This window comes from Bradysia coprophila, chromosome IV (assembly GCF_014529535.1).
Source record: "Bradysia coprophila strain Holo2 chromosome IV, BU_Bcop_v1, whole genome shotgun sequence".
In the NCBI taxonomy this organism is placed as follows: Eukaryota; Metazoa; Arthropoda; class Insecta; order Diptera; family Sciaridae; genus Bradysia; species Bradysia coprophila.
Window position 1 is genome coordinate 15,144,900 of NC_050738.1, and position 18,372 is coordinate 15,163,271.

The 18,372-nt window shown below is 36.7% G+C and overlaps 3 protein-coding genes and 1 non-coding gene across 4 annotated transcripts; 3 read left to right on the top strand and 1 right to left on the bottom strand.

The window, feature by feature from the left end:
* The first annotated feature begins 532 nt into the window (after positions 1–532).
* Positions 533–4,088, top strand: LOC119066843. Its single transcript, XM_037169511.1, has 3 exons — positions 533–1,946; positions 2,014–3,441; positions 3,507–4,088. Exons 1-3 carry the CDS (start codon positions 536–538, stop codon positions 4,028–4,030), a joined length of 3,363 nt encoding a protein of 1,120 aa, XP_037025406.1. The 5' UTR covers positions 533–535; the 3' UTR covers positions 4,031–4,088.
* Positions 4,089–6,830: 2,742 nt separating this feature from the next.
* Positions 6,831–6,913, top strand: Trnal-cag. Its single transcript has one exon. It is a non-coding gene; the product is annotated as a tRNA-Leu (tRNA).
* Positions 6,914–10,335: 3,422 nt separating this feature from the next.
* On the bottom strand, positions 10,336–15,226 carry LOC119066844 (E3 ubiquitin-protein ligase mind-bomb). Its single transcript, XM_037169512.1, has 15 exons — positions 15,003–15,226; positions 14,910–14,935; positions 14,005–14,708; positions 13,666–13,945; positions 13,502–13,609; positions 13,305–13,442; positions 13,114–13,246; positions 12,996–13,040; positions 12,315–12,932; positions 12,148–12,248; positions 11,791–12,087; positions 11,648–11,737; positions 11,413–11,592; positions 11,156–11,350; positions 10,336–11,080 (listed from the first exon to the last, which is right to left on the bottom strand). Exons 1-15 carry the CDS (start codon positions 15,112–15,114, stop codon positions 10,940–10,942), a joined length of 3,168 nt encoding a protein of 1,055 aa, XP_037025407.1. The 5' UTR covers positions 15,115–15,226; the 3' UTR covers positions 10,336–10,939.
* A 281-nt stretch (positions 15,227–15,507) lies between these two features.
* On the top strand, positions 15,508–18,018 carry LOC119066845 (zinc finger protein 501-like). Its single transcript, XM_037169513.1, has 8 exons — positions 15,508–15,803; positions 15,864–15,980; positions 16,033–16,560; positions 16,630–16,887; positions 16,964–17,008; positions 17,365–17,560; positions 17,620–17,739; positions 17,848–18,018. The coding sequence occupies exons 1-8, from the start codon at positions 15,681–15,683 to the stop codon at positions 17,943–17,945; spliced, it is 1,485 nt and encodes a 494-aa protein (XP_037025408.1). The 5' UTR covers positions 15,508–15,680; the 3' UTR covers positions 17,946–18,018.
* Positions 18,019–18,372: the final 354 nt, after the last annotated feature.

Genomic DNA, 18,372 nt, shown 5'->3' on the forward strand with positions numbered 1-18,372 from the left:
ACAACAACATTCAACCATCATTGTATGCTATATGAATGGTAGGAAGGAAAAAAAAAACAGAAATTACCTTGGAAAGAGCTAGATGTCCATTATTTTCTTTAACAATGGCCTCCAATTTCTCCAAATAGAATGGAATTACTTCTGTTGTTAATGTAATTTGTTTCTTTTCCTTTACTTCATCATCGGGCTCATATGAGACGACGGCAATTTCTTCATTGATATCAAGAGTTATGCAAAGTTCTTCAATAAAAATGAGACTTTATTTTTACTCGGGGTTTCCATAGATCATTTAGCATAGCATTGAAATTTTACAGACGGCAACCATATCACCAGATAATTGTCGAGTCTACTACTTCTTTAAAGTTAGAATCTTTCATATGATGGAAACAAAATATTTTACTTCTTTATTTCAGCTGCAAGAAACACTTTCCTATGAAAAGCATCCACAGCCAGAGAACATCGCTTATTTTCTCGTAGTCATCGATAACAGATGACATTGATTCGATCAAGTTAGTTGATCGATGATTGCTTGAAAATGTCGTTGCGACTTTCTGATCCTGAAAAACCTAGAAAGAAATTTAAGAAAATAAAACGACGGAAAGGTTCAAAAAAGACCAAAAATATTGAATCAGAAGTGACCGTTTCAACAGGTTACTCCCAAGATGTAGATCCCCCATCAACTATAATTACATCTTTGAATTCGGCTATAATAAAATGGAACCAAGAGGAGGCTCGTGGCATCGATCCGTATGAACATGGAGATTATTCGAAAATGCCGCATGAAGCTCCGAACGAAGTAAATTTTGTTGGAGGAATAGGACCGAATACCGGTCATCATCGATCGAAAAAGTTCATTGATCGAACGACACAAATCCAGCAGATATACAACATGAGATGTGATAATAAGACAATTTTCAATTTTTGTGAGGATCCACGACCCAGTAATATACCTTTAAGAAAGAACATTAATGACGCTGAGAAAGCGGAAATCGTCGCTAAAAACACTGCTCGTCGAATCGTTGCAATTCAGCACGAACAACTTCCCATAGAAAAGCCGTCTGATCAATCCACTTTAACTGAACAAGTACGGGAACATACATCAGATGCCTGCCTCGAAGACTATCAATTCACTGACAATAAACAAGCGAGCCTGGAGATACGTAAACAGTTCCTTGATCAAAAGCGAACTCTTTTAAAGCAAAAATTAAAAGTCGAAGTGCCACAGCGTTTAGGCGATGAGTACCGAAAGGAAAAATTTAAATTGTCTGAGTACTATGATATCGATAAGACTCCAGGAGAAGTGGACATGGAGTCGGTAATACAAGTTGAAGAGGATTGGACTGAAAAGTACAAGGTCGAAGCACACTATTGCGATCTAAAATTTGGTAGACCAATGCCGTTCATACCGACTCTTCCGCAAACTGAAAAGTTGGTCTCTTTAACAAGAACACTAGATAAACCAAGGAATCTAGAGAAGTTGAGAGAAGAAGTACAAAATTATTCAAAGCCCATAGAAGAAAATGTGATGAATGACTTTCCGTATCGAGAAACTGCCCGCGAACTGAAGAAGATTCTACAGAAACAAAAAATAGAAAATCTTTCCATTGAATTGGCTTTGAAAGACTTTGACGAATTTATGGAAAGTTCAAATGTTCTTAATGGCGCTCATGATGGTCAGCAAGAAATAATACATGACGAGCCCCGTGGGCAACATCTACATGTAGTGATGAAAGACTACGAAGAGAAAATTCTGAAGAAATTACTGGAAATTGACGCGCCAAGTTTTGAAAGGCCCGATGAAGATCCTGAACTTTTGGAAAATAATGAAGAGAAGAAGAAAGATGTTTCGTCGCAAGAAATCACCTTGCCGATGGATTTTACTTATCCATTTGAAGCAAGACAAATTGACGTTGCAGTGGCTAAGGGTTGCGCTGATATAGAGCAAGGTAATAAAAACTAACTGAGAACATTCAATGTTTTCATTTCTAACGGTGACGTAAATATGCTCTTCAGACGTAAGCAATATTCCTTCCGAAGAAAGTCGCCTACAAGAAAATGAAACAGAGCAAAGAAATGATAGAGAGGACGTTAAGAAAACGGAATCATTCTGCACGAATTTTACCGACGATAGCGGCAGTTTCATTGCAGTTCCAGGAAAGAAACTTCATTTCAATCAATTGCTGTCGACTAAGAAGACTACTAAAATTAGACCACAAAAGCCAGCGAAAAAATTTGACGAATATCTTTGCCCCTACGAAGTACTCCCATTAAAAGAAGCAAAAAAATTAAATCGAAGAGATAACAAGCTGGTACCTGAATTTGATTATAAAGAGCGTTTGAGGGTGGATGTCCCTCAATTCGATTCAGAGCGTATTGGTGTAAAGAATAGGAAATATGTGAGTCAACTTGCCACGGAATGGGATGAATACTATCAGAAAGAAATTCTTAACCGACCGAGAATTCGAAGATTTAAACCGAGAACGATTATCAAACAGGTAGTGGACAGTCTAAGGTTGAAATACGAATCGACGTTTAAGCGGGAATATCTAACAGAGAAGACTATCATCATTGAACAAGAAAAGATGTTTATTCAGCGAGCTGAAGAGTTTCGCGATTTTTGTACGGCATTTTTCTCAAATTTAACAACAACCAACTACCGCCAATCCATGGCCAAAATACAAGATCTACGACCGATGTATGAGTTGAATGATCAACTAACATCGGAACTGACATCCCTTCAAAATGAACTAATCCAGCTGAGAACAGCTATCATTCGTACTGAGGGCAGAGCGAGAGAGGCGACAATTCTTCAAAATGTGAGCTATTTAATGAAAGAGCCCAATTGGCGGGAGAAAAATGACTGGATCCATAAGAAACCGGACGGATATCTTGAAACTATTAAAGAATCCATTGAGAATCGAATGACAACTAATTTACGCAAGAGGGACAATGACAATGTGTGGGCGATCAAAGAATTTTTCGAACAACAAATATTCACGAACAAGCGTCCAGCTCTGATTTGCTTCGAGACACCACAAGCAATCATCGACACGATTACCGATTTCAAAATTCAATTGTATCTGTCGCTATTAAAACTGGATCTATCCACATGGACTCTAGTGAATCTGTCGCATGCATACAATTCGTATATTAAATGGTCCACGGATTTCATTGAGAACCGCAAAAAGTATGTTGAAGCTCGTTGTGCTCGAAAATATTTTCTCGATATTTGTACGACACATATGAAGAAAGATGCTGTTGAGCTCATAAATAGCAAATTGGTGGAATCAATTTCAGAGAAAACACTTCGTACATTGGAACCGTTATGCAATACCCTCTTCATCATTGTGATTCCGAAAAACATTCGGGACCAAGTAGCTGAAGGTAGCAGTGTTCTGTTGAAATTTCGTTTGATCATATCCCATGCTATGAACATGCTAGGTACTTTTGAAGATTACTTCGATATCTTTCGCGTTTTGATCAAATTTTTCTCTCAATGCCATCAGAACAAATAGATTCGATTCCATCAACGAAGCGTAAAGAAATTGAAAAGAATATCCGCAAAGAGAACGGTTTCATTGAACGACGAACGGCTCGTGCAGTTGAATTGGAAACTCATTTCGAGAAAGCTAGAAAAGTTATGATTAAGCATAGCAATCCACCGTTCCGTCGACAGCCACGTACAGGAAAGCTACCTCGATCCTATGCAAAAACATCGAAACCGAAACCGGTACAAAAAGACGGGCAGCCTGAAGATGGATATCAAACGGTTCGTCTAGCGATCAGCAGACAAGACTTTGAGGTTTTCTTACCTCCAAATCCAAGCTACTTTTATTTGGATTCAACGTTTTTCGGAGGGGATGCTGATGTTCCTAACATGGACTTTTTGCCGGAAATAAAGACCAACATCGACGAATTTATCGTTGATGTCAAAAATGTGTTGGCAAAGTGGGAACAGAATAAACAGGAGAGATATTTGGAAGAAGTGCATAACACTTGGACGACAACTTTTGGTGGTGAGTCAGGATGACGGATAGTTGCAATAAAAAAATTGTTGAAATATAAATCAAAATTTTGTGTGCTCGGAATTTGCAGTTTATTACATTCCGATCCTCCTCTCACTTTTAAGTTCGTTTTCGTTCAACCAATTGAAGGTGAGTGGAAGCTATTATGGGTTTCCAATTCGCATTCAATGGGCATGGGTATTTTCATGAAACGTGGGTGCCCAGTAAATTTATTAACTTTTAGAGAAACCTACAAAAGACTTAGTTTGAGTGGTTGGTTGTCGACCCAAAAAAAAAAGGTTTCTTAGCTGAGTATACTACAACTACTATAACCTAAATCTTTGTCTAAACTTCTGTAAATACAAGCGAGTGCACTTGCCTATTTTGCGGGCTTTTGAAATAAAGTTTTTGAGCTGGGCAGTGGACTTTGGCATTTTATTCTTGGGCTGTGCATTGTTCAAAAATTAATGAGTGTCGGGCGTTATGAGCACAATAATTTGGTATACCCACTCATCTATACAACCAATTTCAAAATTCAGCAGAAAGTGAACAGGAAGCCATGTGTAGTGTAATGGCCTCAACGTATCTTAAGTCTCCATTTCAAGTTACCTTAATCGTTAAGTAACTTACTTTACAAAGAATCTTTTTTCTTCGATCTCTTTGAATTGTTAATTCGTATTCATCATATAGTCTTCAGTGTCCACTTCTTTTCTTTCCGAATGCCTTACGCAATAAAAATAATAAACAGTTAAATGTGTGAAACGTAAATGATGATAAAGTCTCATAAAACCGCATTATATTCCGATGGTATAATCCACAAAGGTGATTTCTATATAGCATTCTTACCGTGTTCGATTAATGTGTAAGGTGCATATGGTTAAGCCTCATAAAATATATGCCTGATAACGTTGGCTCTATTGCAATTATTTCACTTATCCATCAAGAACTTTATTATTGGTGCACATCATTTCGATAAAATTGGATAGGATGGAACAACTTAATTCTATTTCGTTTTTGTTCTATAAACTTACCTGAAGAAAAATTCCTATTATGCTGACGAGCATGTACGGTAAAGGCATATTATAGGTCAAAATGAAGTTATGAATTTCAGACTCTTTATTGCATTTATACTCATACATGAGTCAAAATAAGAATCCATTCCATTGAATATAACGTTTATGATATTGTGTGTATCGTATGGGAAATAAAATCAAAGAGCGGTTTTTTCTTTAGATGTTTTTTTTTGTGGTACAAGAAAAAGTAAAAAAAAGACGAGAACATTTTATTGTTTTAATTGGTCGGCATATGATTTTGATTACTTATATTTGATATTTTTATTATTTTACCCAACCAAACAGACATTAGGTTTATTGTTGTTGTTCAAAAGCAGACGATGTCGAGGAGAGAAAAAAATGTAATGCATTTCGTCTTTATGATTTTTCGGCAATTTATTAATTCCTAAAGTAAATTTGAATTTTTTGTTTTTCGTTAAAGTTCATTAAGCTTTGGAAAAAGATCTGAATCTGAATCGTTGTTCGAAGTGTTTGCCAATATGAACAAAAATGATAAACAAAGAATAGAGACGATTTACGAGTATCAGTTGTTGTGATATAAAACAAACCGGGTACAGCACCCGAGGTTAATGTTTTCACTCGAAAAAATGACTCTTTAATGCCAAGGGCTAAAATTACAGAATTTTTCTCGCAATTGGGTCCCTTTGCATGAAAAGTTGTATACGTATCTGTTGTGGACGGTTGTTTTGGGAACTTTCACTTCATTCTCGCTACAACACGCGAAATTGCCCAATTAATAGTCCAAGACAGGTCCGTATGTAATTTTTCATACAAAGGGACGAAGCAGCTTAGGGAGAGAAGTAATTTCGTTAATTCAACATGATGCCTAATTGTAATCTATGTAATCACTTACTAGAACAAATAAACGTAACTAACTAACTAATTTCGTTAATTTACTTGTAATCAGGCTATTCAGATGATCACACTTCCTGTGGTACTGTTTTCTCGTAATTTAGGCCCTCGGCATGAAAAGTTGAATAACGTATTACTGTGGACTGTAAATTTTGGGCATTTTCGCTTGTCGCCTTCACGTCGTGCTACAACTCGTGAAATCTAAAACCGTACTTGCAATCAGAGGCCATAAATGTTGATCAGATGATCCCGCTTGTTGTATAGCTATTGTCGTTGTACTCAAATACGTACGTTTCTTGTCATGGATTATAGCGGACAAACAATAGAACAAAAAACAGTTTTCCTAAAATCTGTTGTGATGTTTTGCCCATTTATAAAAAATAAATGGGGAAAAAATTGTTTCCAGACGTCTTAAGCTACATAAACCAAAAAAAAACTAACGAAAAATTTGCATGAAACGTATCACACATATTATCACAATTGATAAACAATGACTTGGACGCCATCACTTCTTATCAATTGCGATATGACTATGTGATATTTTCATGGAATTTTTTGTAAATTTTTGTTTATGAAATTTAAGACGCCTAACGCAGTTCAACATGAATGGGCGAAATATCGCGAGCATATGTATGTATTTGAGTAGAATTGTTGTATTTATGTTGTTTGGCCCACGTTAAATTCAAATAATTACAATAATTTATTGTTTATTGGTCTGTTCAACGAAGTATTCAGTACGAGTACAGTTGATTTTATCACCGCATATACTATATCGACTTACACAACTAAGTTTTTATTATAATATTGATTTTGTACCCCAAAATTTGCAAAGAAATAAATTTGTTGAGACTCTAAGTGGCAGTTAGTCTTTTATTGGTGATAAATAGTAATTTCATGAACAGTCAAAGTGGCCGAGTGGTCTAAGGCGCTACGTTCAGGTCGTAGTCTTCTCTGAAGGCATGGGTTCGAATCCCATCTTTGACACAATTTTTTTTTTATTTTTTTTTTTATTGTTTTAAGAATAAAAAGGGTTTCTAATTGTTAAAAATAAGAATAGATGAGAATTGGGGTACGGTGAATGAAATTCAGTGATGAAAGTTACAAAGTAAATGGAATAAGCAATTTTATGGTAGTCTTTTCAAATTTTAGTCAGGCAATCGTTATTTAATATTTAATTTTTGATATCGGGACGCTAGAAGGACGACGAGAAGGGACAAGAAGCGAAAAATTTAGGATCTGTGGTTTACCGAATACACAGTAAAATGATTCCATTTGCTTTCATTAAATTATGAAAATTTATTTCAAATATTGTTTGGTAAAATGAACGGTAGACTGACTTAGGATTATTGTATAAAATCACAATTCGGTCGGATTGTATAACGTCACTTTTATGTTCCATACCAGTCTTTTAATATTAAATCCAATGTAGTTCAAATACGACGGGTTATATTCAGCAAATAGGTAAACTTGAGCACATATTTATATTTTTATTTCAAATAAAAATCTGAATAATTATAGAATATTATGCGCTCAAAACAAACAACGAGACAAATACATTATTTATCCGTTCTCTTTTAATGTCTTGTCTTACAACTTATCCGTTGTGTTATAAAATGGATGACCAATGGCCGATGCAAATATTTAAGAAAAAAAAAATGACTGTCGGGATTGAACAAACACACAAGATATATTTTTAAGCAAACATTTACAAAAAAACACAAATTTTCTTCGTATTGTCAGTCTGACAGATATATATATGTGTACATATATACGGAGATACATCTCAACATTATATAGATATATTCATTGTCCAATCTACATGTAATGGATAGACAAATAACGCACAAACATTTATTAACATCAAATTTTATGTTGTGTACAAAACGTGGAAGTTTTTTTTTTATTTATTATTTTTCTGTAAAAACCGATTTTCTATTAGTATGAAATCTGTTTACCTACAGCAGCGAAAGTAGAGTGATATTTTTTGTGTGAACATCACAAAGTCTGCACTAGCATTGAGCATATATACAAATATTCAGTCGAAGTGTTGGATGATAATTTGGTATTAATATCAAATGTTCAAATGTTTTTTAGTCATTTGTAATATAGTATGTACACGGAGCGAATGTTAAAAAAAATTGTTAATTCAATTCAATGAATAGCTTAGGCTACGAAAATAATTTCGGGGTCACAGCATATAATTTGGATTTAATCTCAGTTATTGTTTTTTCACCTCAATAAGTACGACTACGACAAAGACAAAAAAAACTGATTTTGAGCAAGACGGCAATGAGTCGTTTTTTAGTCGCAAGCAAACAATAGTACGATACTGTCTTGAGGGGAAACTTTTTGTTTAGGCATGTGGAAGGGTTGTATTTGAAGACGAGGAATGCATCCCACACGTCAACAGTACAGGTGCTTTGTTGCCTTGCGACAACGCACTTCAAGCAAAAGTTCTATTAGTGCCAGCTGCCAAATAGAGTGCTAATTTGTATGAAACAAATTTCTAGATTTTTTTACAGTGCCAAAATTTGTTCGATACACTGTCCAGTTTCGGTACCCTATTTAGAGTACCACTCATGCTTGAAGTGAGTTGCTTGCGAACATAAAATGCAAAAAAAAGGTTTTTGTTTACAGTGTCAGGATGATTGCTGGACAGGACACGTTGTGTTTGATATAAGACCTCCTTTTAGTTTAGTCGATTTAAGAATCACTTTGCTAAATAGCTAACTCTAGTGGAAGAAAATTAATGAATATAAGCACCGCCGGTGAAAGTAACATTTTCAAAACAAATTTTGATCGCTGCTGGTCTTGGCCTTGGTTTCGACAATATAGACCATGACTATCGATTTATCAAACTTTTGAGAGCTTTTTTTTCACCATAGATCGGTATGTTCCGTTTTCATTGTTATCTCACGTGACCTATCTGAAGAGGATGTCATCTGATTGTTTTATTCAAACAACGATCACTGTGTTTTTGAATTAATTTATTTAATTTTTCGTTTGAGTAATTAAAAATATTAATATTTTGTATAAAAATTTGTTCTATGAATACAATTTATTGAATAAAAATAACTAGTCAAAAATGTAAATCATGAGTTGATGACGATTTAATGTTAAAAAAAAAAGAAAAATTAAAAGAGAAAAAACAAAAAATTAATACGACGAAAATCAACAAAATTGATGATCAATTTCATAACATCAACTCTCAACAATTTAATAATTATTTAACCGAAAATTACATAACTTTTGCATGTAACAAAATTATTGTCTTTTTTTTACTTTAATAATTGTGTCTCGTCAATTGAAAGAACGCTGCGCAAACAAATCATAAGGCCATGGATTCTCTAATTTGTCTAGTTCACTTTTAGGAAAAAAGCTGAATTTCGGTAGGAGTGTTGGAACCAAAATTGAACATGACAATGTAAAGGTAATTAGAGTTATTCAGTGTAAAATAAAAGGATTTGAATCGTTTCGTTGAATAAAACGAAAATAATTTTAAATTTCCAACAATATCACCAGTATCTGCGAAAAACAACTCCGAATTTTTAAGCTCCGAACGAGTTTCCTTTAAGGAAGATTTTCTGTTACATTTTCGTTTTACAAAATGAAGTAGAAGAGCTTCTGCAAAAGAGAAACGTTTTCGGAACTTTGAAATTCGCAGCTCTGAAATTCTGAGGTTTTTTAGTCGACATAACAGTCATGAACTAATTAATGCTAAATGTGGCATTGCCGTAGGATGTTTCAGTAGGACTTAAGACCATCAGTTACTCCAATCCTACCGAAACAATTGCATAGTGACTATTAGTTACCTATAAACAGATATATTCAAAAGAAATTTTGCTAACTGCACACGCAACAAATATGCTTAGTAAATCTTTAAAGGAACAATATTAATCACCAAAATGAGGGAAAAAAGTAGGTTTCATGTTTCATGCAAACAAAAGTAAAGTAAAATGCTTGGGGCAATGGGATAAGTAAATTGAAAATATAAGTTTCAAGACAACAATAACCGGTGTCTGAATCATTAGTCACTGATTACACAATAGATTGTGTGATAAACTGATTTTTGTATTGTTCTGCACTCCTAGCGTACTACATATCAAAATTTTCGAAATATGTGCGCATAAAGTATAACAACAACCCCGATAAAACGAAATAATGAATGGTGTGTTTGTGTGTGAGATGAGGATGATGATCTTTGATATTATTATTATTCAATTGATGCAGCTAAATTCATTATTTGGTTTTTGTGTTCATGTGTTCATGTGTGTGTGTAAAAATATTTGAATAATTTTTATAAACATTGTCGGTGACAAACATTAATATAATAATTTGTAAAATGGGATTAAAATACAAAACTATCTAAACGAGTTAGCAAGACGTTGTGTGGTTTTTCATAATCATTTTTCTCTTCTCTTCCTTCTGTTTGTCTTATATGATGCATTACTCACAATATATAGAATACACAGTCTAATCTAGCACATTGAGAATTTTATTAAATTGATTTTTCTTGCAAATATTGAATAAAGTTTTTATTCTAAAAGGTCATGCTCTTGTATCAAATTTTATTCATTCAAAATTCAGTGTTTTTGGATCGGTCTCGATTTCATGACAAAAATTTAATTGTGTGATCTCATCAGACAAACAACTCGTATACATCGAATTTGAATCAATTGAATGAGAATTATGGAATAGTTTATGTTACATAATTCATATGTCCATTGCTGTATGGGAAGTAAATCCTAAAATCATCCGCACACTTTCCCAATTTTTAAAAATATTTGGCTGTTAACGGATGATATTTGTTCAATTGAAGGACACCTTTCTCACGAAAACAAGTCTGCTCTTTCACATCACACAACATTTTATCGAATCCGAAGACTCATCCACAATATTCTCGGTTTTAGACAATATTCGTTTAATAGAGTAACCCGTAGCACATTGACAGGAATAAGGATAGATTTGATGTGTACAAAATAGATCAAAACGAATAAGTATTTTTCACTTTTAAAATAACAAAATGCGCTTTTCGACTGTTTTCCTACATATCGGACAACCTTCGATCTGATCACCACACATCTGACACGTTCCATGTCCGCACAGGAATACCATATTTTTGATACGATCGAAGCAGACGGGACACATTGTCTGGAAAGGATAAAATATTGTCCGAATCGGAATTTAATCAACAGAAAAAGGATGCGACCATTGCATGGCACTCACCTGTTCCTTAATGTCTTGCAATTGTTGCTGTAATTTCTGTACGTCATGGATGTTGTTAACGTTCGTTGGTTTTGCTGCAGTCGTAGATGTGCTGGGTGTGGCTACAACGGAATTGTTCATAGCCACACCGTGACCGGCTTTGTTAACACACAGGGTTTCATCTGTATCCATTTTGTCATCGACTGTGGCAGTAACCTTAGTTGATAACAAAGATTTGAATATCAATTCAATGTGAAACGAAGGAAAACCATTTTTACCTTTGAAGACGATCCTTCGCCACTACAGCACACATTAAATGGAACCATCTCTTCGATTTGAGTACGGCATTGAACACATTTTTTCATAATTGTGGAACAGTTTGAACATGCAACCATATGACCGCAAGGCTTAAAGAACACTGAAGCTCGTTTGTCAGAGCACACCAGGCACTCATCGATCTAGAAGAGATAAATTTAGTAAAATTGGTAAGTCCATTGCCATTGAATGACTAACCTTTTCCCTAGCAGAAACGTTTTCACGACAAAACAGACATTTTTTCACTCGGGGAGCACAGGTTTCACAGCAACAGACATGTCCACAAGGCTGTTATGAAAAATGATTAAATTGGAAAATCGTCACTCGTTACATGTACCAACCTTAAAGACCGTATCACGTTTAAGATCTGAACAAACTAAGCATTCATACACCGGCATAGTAGTTTCAGTTATTTCCATAGGATATATGGGAATGCGACCGGTTGTTTCACTATTTGTAACCATATCACCAATATCACTCGTTTTTCGTTCGTTGTAGCATTCAACCAAAGCTTTGCATAAATTCGGATCTGGGCATAGATCTAACGGCGTTTGTGATTTTCTATTTTTGATCGTAAGGTCAGCCCCGTTTGCCGCTAAGAAACAGGCAATGGTTGCACTGGCTTTCTTGTCAGCATGCTAAAGCGTACAAGATCGTTACAGCATCCGTTAAATAACAAACAATCGGAGACAACTTACGTTTCTCAGTCCCATCAACAGCTTACCAAAACCTTCCACATCTTGCAGTTGTCTTAATTGTGACAAAGTATGATGTCGCAGCGCTTCGTGTAGTGGAGTGTCTGAACAGATAAAATGTGTGTAAAGAAAGGGTAAACAAAAGTTCTCCGAGTAATGAAAGTCCATACCTCCGTCCTTATCTGGAATATTTACGTTAGCCCCTTCGCGTACCAATAGCTTCACTATTTGATCGTGTTGCCGTTCGACGGCCAAATGCAATGCTGTTTGCAAATTCACATTTTGCTTGTCCATGCTGGCACCGCCCAAGTGTACAAGAAGTTCAGCAATTTCCACATGATTGTTCAGCGCAGCCAAATGCAGTGCTGTGTAGCCATCATCTTTTTTCTCTTCGACAATCCACGGACGATTCGATTTGGCTAATAAAATTTTCATTGGACTTGGATTGCCTTTGAGTGCCGCATGGTGCAGAGCATTGAAACCGTTATTGTTTGTCAGCGTTATGTCAGCTCCATAGTCCAACAGTAGCGACAGCATTTCGTCTTGTTCCTTCGATATAGCATCGTGTAATGGTGTATCGCCTTCCGAATCTTGTAAACTCGGATGACAGTTCAGTTCCAGCAAAGTTTTAACAACGTTGATGTGCTGCTTGTTGATTGCAATGTGTAATGCGGTTTGTCGACGTCGGTTGCGAGCGTTTAAATCGGCGTTCGCCTTGGCTAGTAATCGAATAACGCCAGGCTCATCACCGAAAGCAGCATGATGAACGGCTCGATCACCGTCTTTATCTTCAATGATATTGTGGCATTTTATTGAACTGAAAAATTAACATATTTCCAACCAGGACCTACCTTCAATTTCAACGTCAGCTTTGTGGTTGAGAAGAACTTGGATTACTGAAAGTTTAAAGTTTGAATCGTAAATGTTCGATGGTTTCTAGTGGCTTCAAAACAGTGAACCGGAATGTACCTTCTAAATGGCCATTTTGGCTTCCAGCTTGTAGCGCTGTGTGACCGGCGAACACACCATTAACATTAGCAGTAGGAGCAGTCGAACTGTTTGGATTCGGCCCCATTCCAGTTAAGAACTCTTCACATTTTGCCTACAAATCGAAATAATTAGTCGACCACTACACTAAACATCACAACAAGCCGACGTACTGCATCCCCATTCGCAGCAGCTTTCACAAGCTCTTCGGTTACATCACCAGAAACGTGAGGTTCGAACAATTTTTTCAAAATAGCGGAGAGTCGTTCACCATTCGAAGTTGTTGGCACCGTTCCATCTGCCGCAGATGCCTATAAAATTAGATTGATTTAGAACGCACTTGATCAAATCAAAACGTATAAAATTATACCACTTTGGTAACAGCCAACGGATTGTAGGTCCAAGAAGTGTTGCAGACCTCGATTTTCAAATCACCATCGTGGTACACCTGTTGAACACGACCCACTTTTCCGAGAGTCTGAAGATATTCGTTGAGTTATAGAACAGAACGCCAATAATTTGAAGGTAACTTACCGGAAGCATCGCCTCCGCCCACTCTCCGTGACCACGTTGAAGTACTTTTATACGCTCCAAATCGTTCGATATTTTGACGAAATCTCCGACAGCAAATTGAGTTCCATCACCAGTAACTGCCGTTGTTCCTACTTTCGTTAATACAGCTGGATTAAACGTCCATCTATTGGCACTGGCGTACGCGACAACAATGTCTTGATCTTCGTCGATTCCCACCACTGTTCCGGAATTACTTAAGCACTCAAACATACCATCTGTCCACCCACCGTGACCGTGTTGACTGTAATTAAATCATTTTCCGTACAATTGCTGGAGTCTCTATCAAATCCAACTACTTACAGTGACTGAACTATTTCCAATTCCAAATCAACAGTAACCTGATCACCAATTTGAAATCCATGCGGTCCTTTGGCCAACACATTTTCACCAAGCAACGGAAGATGATCGCGATATATGGTCGGTCCCTTTGCATCATTAACGAGCTTAAGATCGGCCATTCCTTCGAATCCCACTCTATACAAATTTTTGGCTCCATTGTCCCAGACAACGTATGCAGCCGATCGCGGTGATGCGGCTGACCAATCTTGAATTTCATTCACTTTTCCACGTCTGGTGCTGCCACCATCCTGATCTTCCCACTGCCAATCAACACCTCTCAGAACCCGAGCACCGGGAAAGATGCCTCGAACGTGAATTTTCTTCGATTTTCGTCGTGGCTCAAGTATCGTACGTTCACCTCCTGGGACATAAATTCTAAAAAATTTATGGCGAGTATGATGCTTGTCGCCATGATAGCAAATGCTACACAAATCGTAATTGGCACATTCTGCGCACTTCCAGCGAATTCCGAAAATTGGCTGCTGTCTACACGTATCACACATGGTGCCATCATGTTTAACACCAGTTGGAGCACTATCGAAAACTCTCAAATCATAGGCACCAGAACATCGATAATTGGCTGCGGTGCCATTATCCCAAACTACCACTACTTCTTCGTTGGACTCGAAATTCCTAACTGTTCCCACATGACCTTCACCTCCATCCTGGAAAAATAGGAATTTTCAGTTTAACACCAGTGTTAGTTCAAATTGGACTAGATTCTGGTTCTTTTTGTTTTGATGCAACAGATAAGAAAGGATCTGATCCCTTCAATTCACAAGGCTCGTTTGACCGATGAAAGATTTACATTTGGGTTCACTGAATAGTTGTGAGAGTTGACACAATTTTGGACAATAGCAATTTACCTGTTTCCCCCATTTCCAATCAACACCTGAAATGAAATTTAGATTTTCTTCTCACTGAAAAAGATGCAAGATTTTTTTTTTCGTTCGTCAAACCTCGTATAACTCTAGCCCCAACACCGTCAATATTGAATCTAGGTGTGGTCCGTACGGTGGTCGTTGTATTTCCTGAATTTTGTGGTTCTGCTGGAGGTTGGGCAGAAGCCATTTGACGGAAATAGGTTGACTATTGAAGCCAAAAATTAAAATAAATTAAATTGTATAAAAACACTACAAAAATGGTGGTTCGTCTCTGACTAAATTTTTGACATTTCTTGTAATGACTGAAGTATGTTGCGGTATCAACTTTTCATTTGTTACGACATGGAAGTGACAGTCTTTTAAAAAGTCAGACTGCTTAAAGAACAAAAACATCTCCGATCGGAGTAAATTGATCACTTTTGATAAAATCTTATGGAGATTAAGTAAATGGAAAGGATAACTTTCGACAACTCTCTCAATCGATCAGTAAAGCACAGGATATATAACTGTAACTGAAACATCCTTTCATGAACAATAATTTGTCATTTCTCTACTTAACTAAAATCTCCACAAGTCTCTACAACTTGACATCCATGGACCTATTATTTTAGTAGAAAGCGTAGAAAGCAAACATCAACATTGAGTTTACAGAAAACAATCTAAAAATCCTCACCAATTGGTTTCTTATTAACAAAACTATATCATCCATGCAGTGCAATTGTTACAAATCTTTAAAGAACTAAGGAATCAAGGATGAGTGAAATCTTCGTAAATCGTTGCCGAGCTTGTGCCGTTCTGCAGGAATGTTCCAACAAAATGGTATTTCTATTCGACAAAAAGTTGTCTGAAATGTTCAAGGACTGCACATCGTTGGAGGTACGAAAACAATTTTACGGCATATAACAGCACTGTGACGGTGATTTACTTCTCATGTAGATAAACACAAACGACAGTCTTCCAAGTTACATATGCTTTGAATGCTTCGGACATTTGTCCAATTTCAACAAATTTCGTCAAAGTTGTATCACTTCGGATGCCTACTTTCGGGAACAGGTAATTCGGTGAGCACTTTTACCGGGACGTGGACTAATGATTGCATCTTTAGATCATAGCTGAACAGATAAAAGAGGAACCGCTAATAGGCGTTAGCGTTAAACTTGAAGAACATCCAGCAAATGAAGACTTCGAATCCGAATTGTTTGAAACTGAATATATTGACGATGTTGACGACGATTTCGAAGAGTACGATTCAGACTATACACCTCAGAATGATGTGGCATCCGCAGACGATACCAATTCGAATTCAAATACCGGTGAAAAATACATTTGCGATTATTGTGGCCAAGTGTTTAGCAGGAAGAGTTACATCGGAGCGCACATGACCAAGCACAAAAATGGTCCAGCTCAGACCAGCTTCCCATGCACTGTAGAAGGTTGCAGCAAAGTTTTTAACACAAGAAAATCGATCAATAGACACAGATTAAAAGTGCACAAATTGAAAGCAGGACCACGTCCGAAGGTCACTGTCGAAAGCGAGAAAATAGTAAAATTCAACTGCCAGGAATGTCCCAAATGGTTTACAATGCAACTGAAATTGGATGCGCATATCCGATCGTACCATCACGGATTGAAGGTAGTTTTGTGTGTGTTATTAATCCATATAAAGATCCAGAGACTCATGTCATTTTGACAATTCCCGTAGGGATACAAATGTGAACATTGCGAGAAAGAGTTCTGCAAATATCGATCGTACAATAGTCATTTACGAAATCGACATGGTACAGATGAAACAGAAAAACATTACTGCACGTACGATGGATGCGATAGAGTTTATAACGCGCAAGACTCATTGAGAAAGCACATTAAACGATTTCATTTGGGAGAAGCACCTCCACCAGTGAATCGAAAACTCATTTGTGATCAATGTGGACGATCATTCAAAAATGGATTTAGTTTGAAGGTTTGTTTGGCTGCACTCATTGATTATTATTACAAGCGGTAGACCTTCAATTAAATTTCAACTTATTTTTCTACAGGAACATAGCTATTCGCATTCTGGAATTACGCCGTTTGCGTGTAACGTAAGAAGATTATTCCTTCCCTTAATCGAATTGTAGACCGTGAGCATGTGCCATTTCTTCAAAGACCCTGCTTTTTGAGCGCCAGGAAGGCTCTAACGTGGATAGGTCATCTAGTTTATCTATCCATTTTTATTGGAAGGTATGTCATGATCAACAAGTTGAAAATCCGAAAATTGGTCTTGTATGGCACGACAGACCTTTCAACAAAAATTGGCTGCTGAGATGTAAATCGGGCTTACCCACGTTACGGCCTTACTGAGCTCAAACACAAAAGTGATAGAAAAAACGGTTATCAAGAACTGCATACACCGCCCTCGATCTACTATCAAAATTCAATTATTTTCCTCGTATTCTAGATATGCCCGAAAAAGTTTATTTCGAATTACAAACTCAAAATTCACACCATGCGCCATATGAATGTGAAACCCTTTGAATGTCCAACGTGTGGACTACGGAAAACTACTAACAAAGAGCTGAAGGCACACCTTAATTTTCATTCGAAGGAAATAACGTATCCGTGTAAAGAATGTCCTCGCGTGTTTCCGAGTTACAGTAAGTGACTGCTGTCGGTGTTTTTGGGTTCTTGCACAGTTATCCGACCATTTTTTTAGGTGCAGTCAATCGGCATGTACGAATCCATCATCGTAATCATAAACCATACATTTGTCCCCATTGTGAACGCGCATTTGCAAAGGCTGAGACAATGAAAAATCATGTCATGACACATACTGGTGAGGCGAAAACATTTTTTTTTATTTTTTAGTCGAAGAAAGGACAGGATTGGAATTTTGAGATTTGTCATTATTGACTCCTGAAAATTATTTTCCGCTTTTTTGCAGGTGAGAAACCGTTTTCCTGTTCCGTCTGTGGTCATCGTTTCATTCAGTCTGTTGCTTTGAAAGCACACATGAAAGTCCATGAAAAAGGAGTGAAGTAAGTGGTTGTATCAGTAATAAATGAAAATTGTAAGACCAATTATGAGCTTCAATAAATTGATAGACATAACAAGATGTGGTTGTTCCCCATTTGTTTTCCTTTATTTGAATAATTTCATAGTTCCTTTGGTTCTAAGCACTTCTGTGATCTACCTATTAATGTCGTTTGTAGTCTAAATATTCAAAAGTCGACAGCTGCTAAAGTGCTAAGTAGAGTACTATTTTTACAGTATGATACACTGTCCAGCTGTAGTACCCTAAAATACTCATGCTTGAAGTGCGTCTGTTAGCCCCATAATACCAGCGGTGCAAGCTTATATTATCGTCGATACATCTTCTTTTTGCTGATTATTATTTCTCGTGTGATGATGAATCGCTGTAGGTCAAAATGAGAGCCTTCATGGTATTTCAAAGTGAAAATATTGGCAT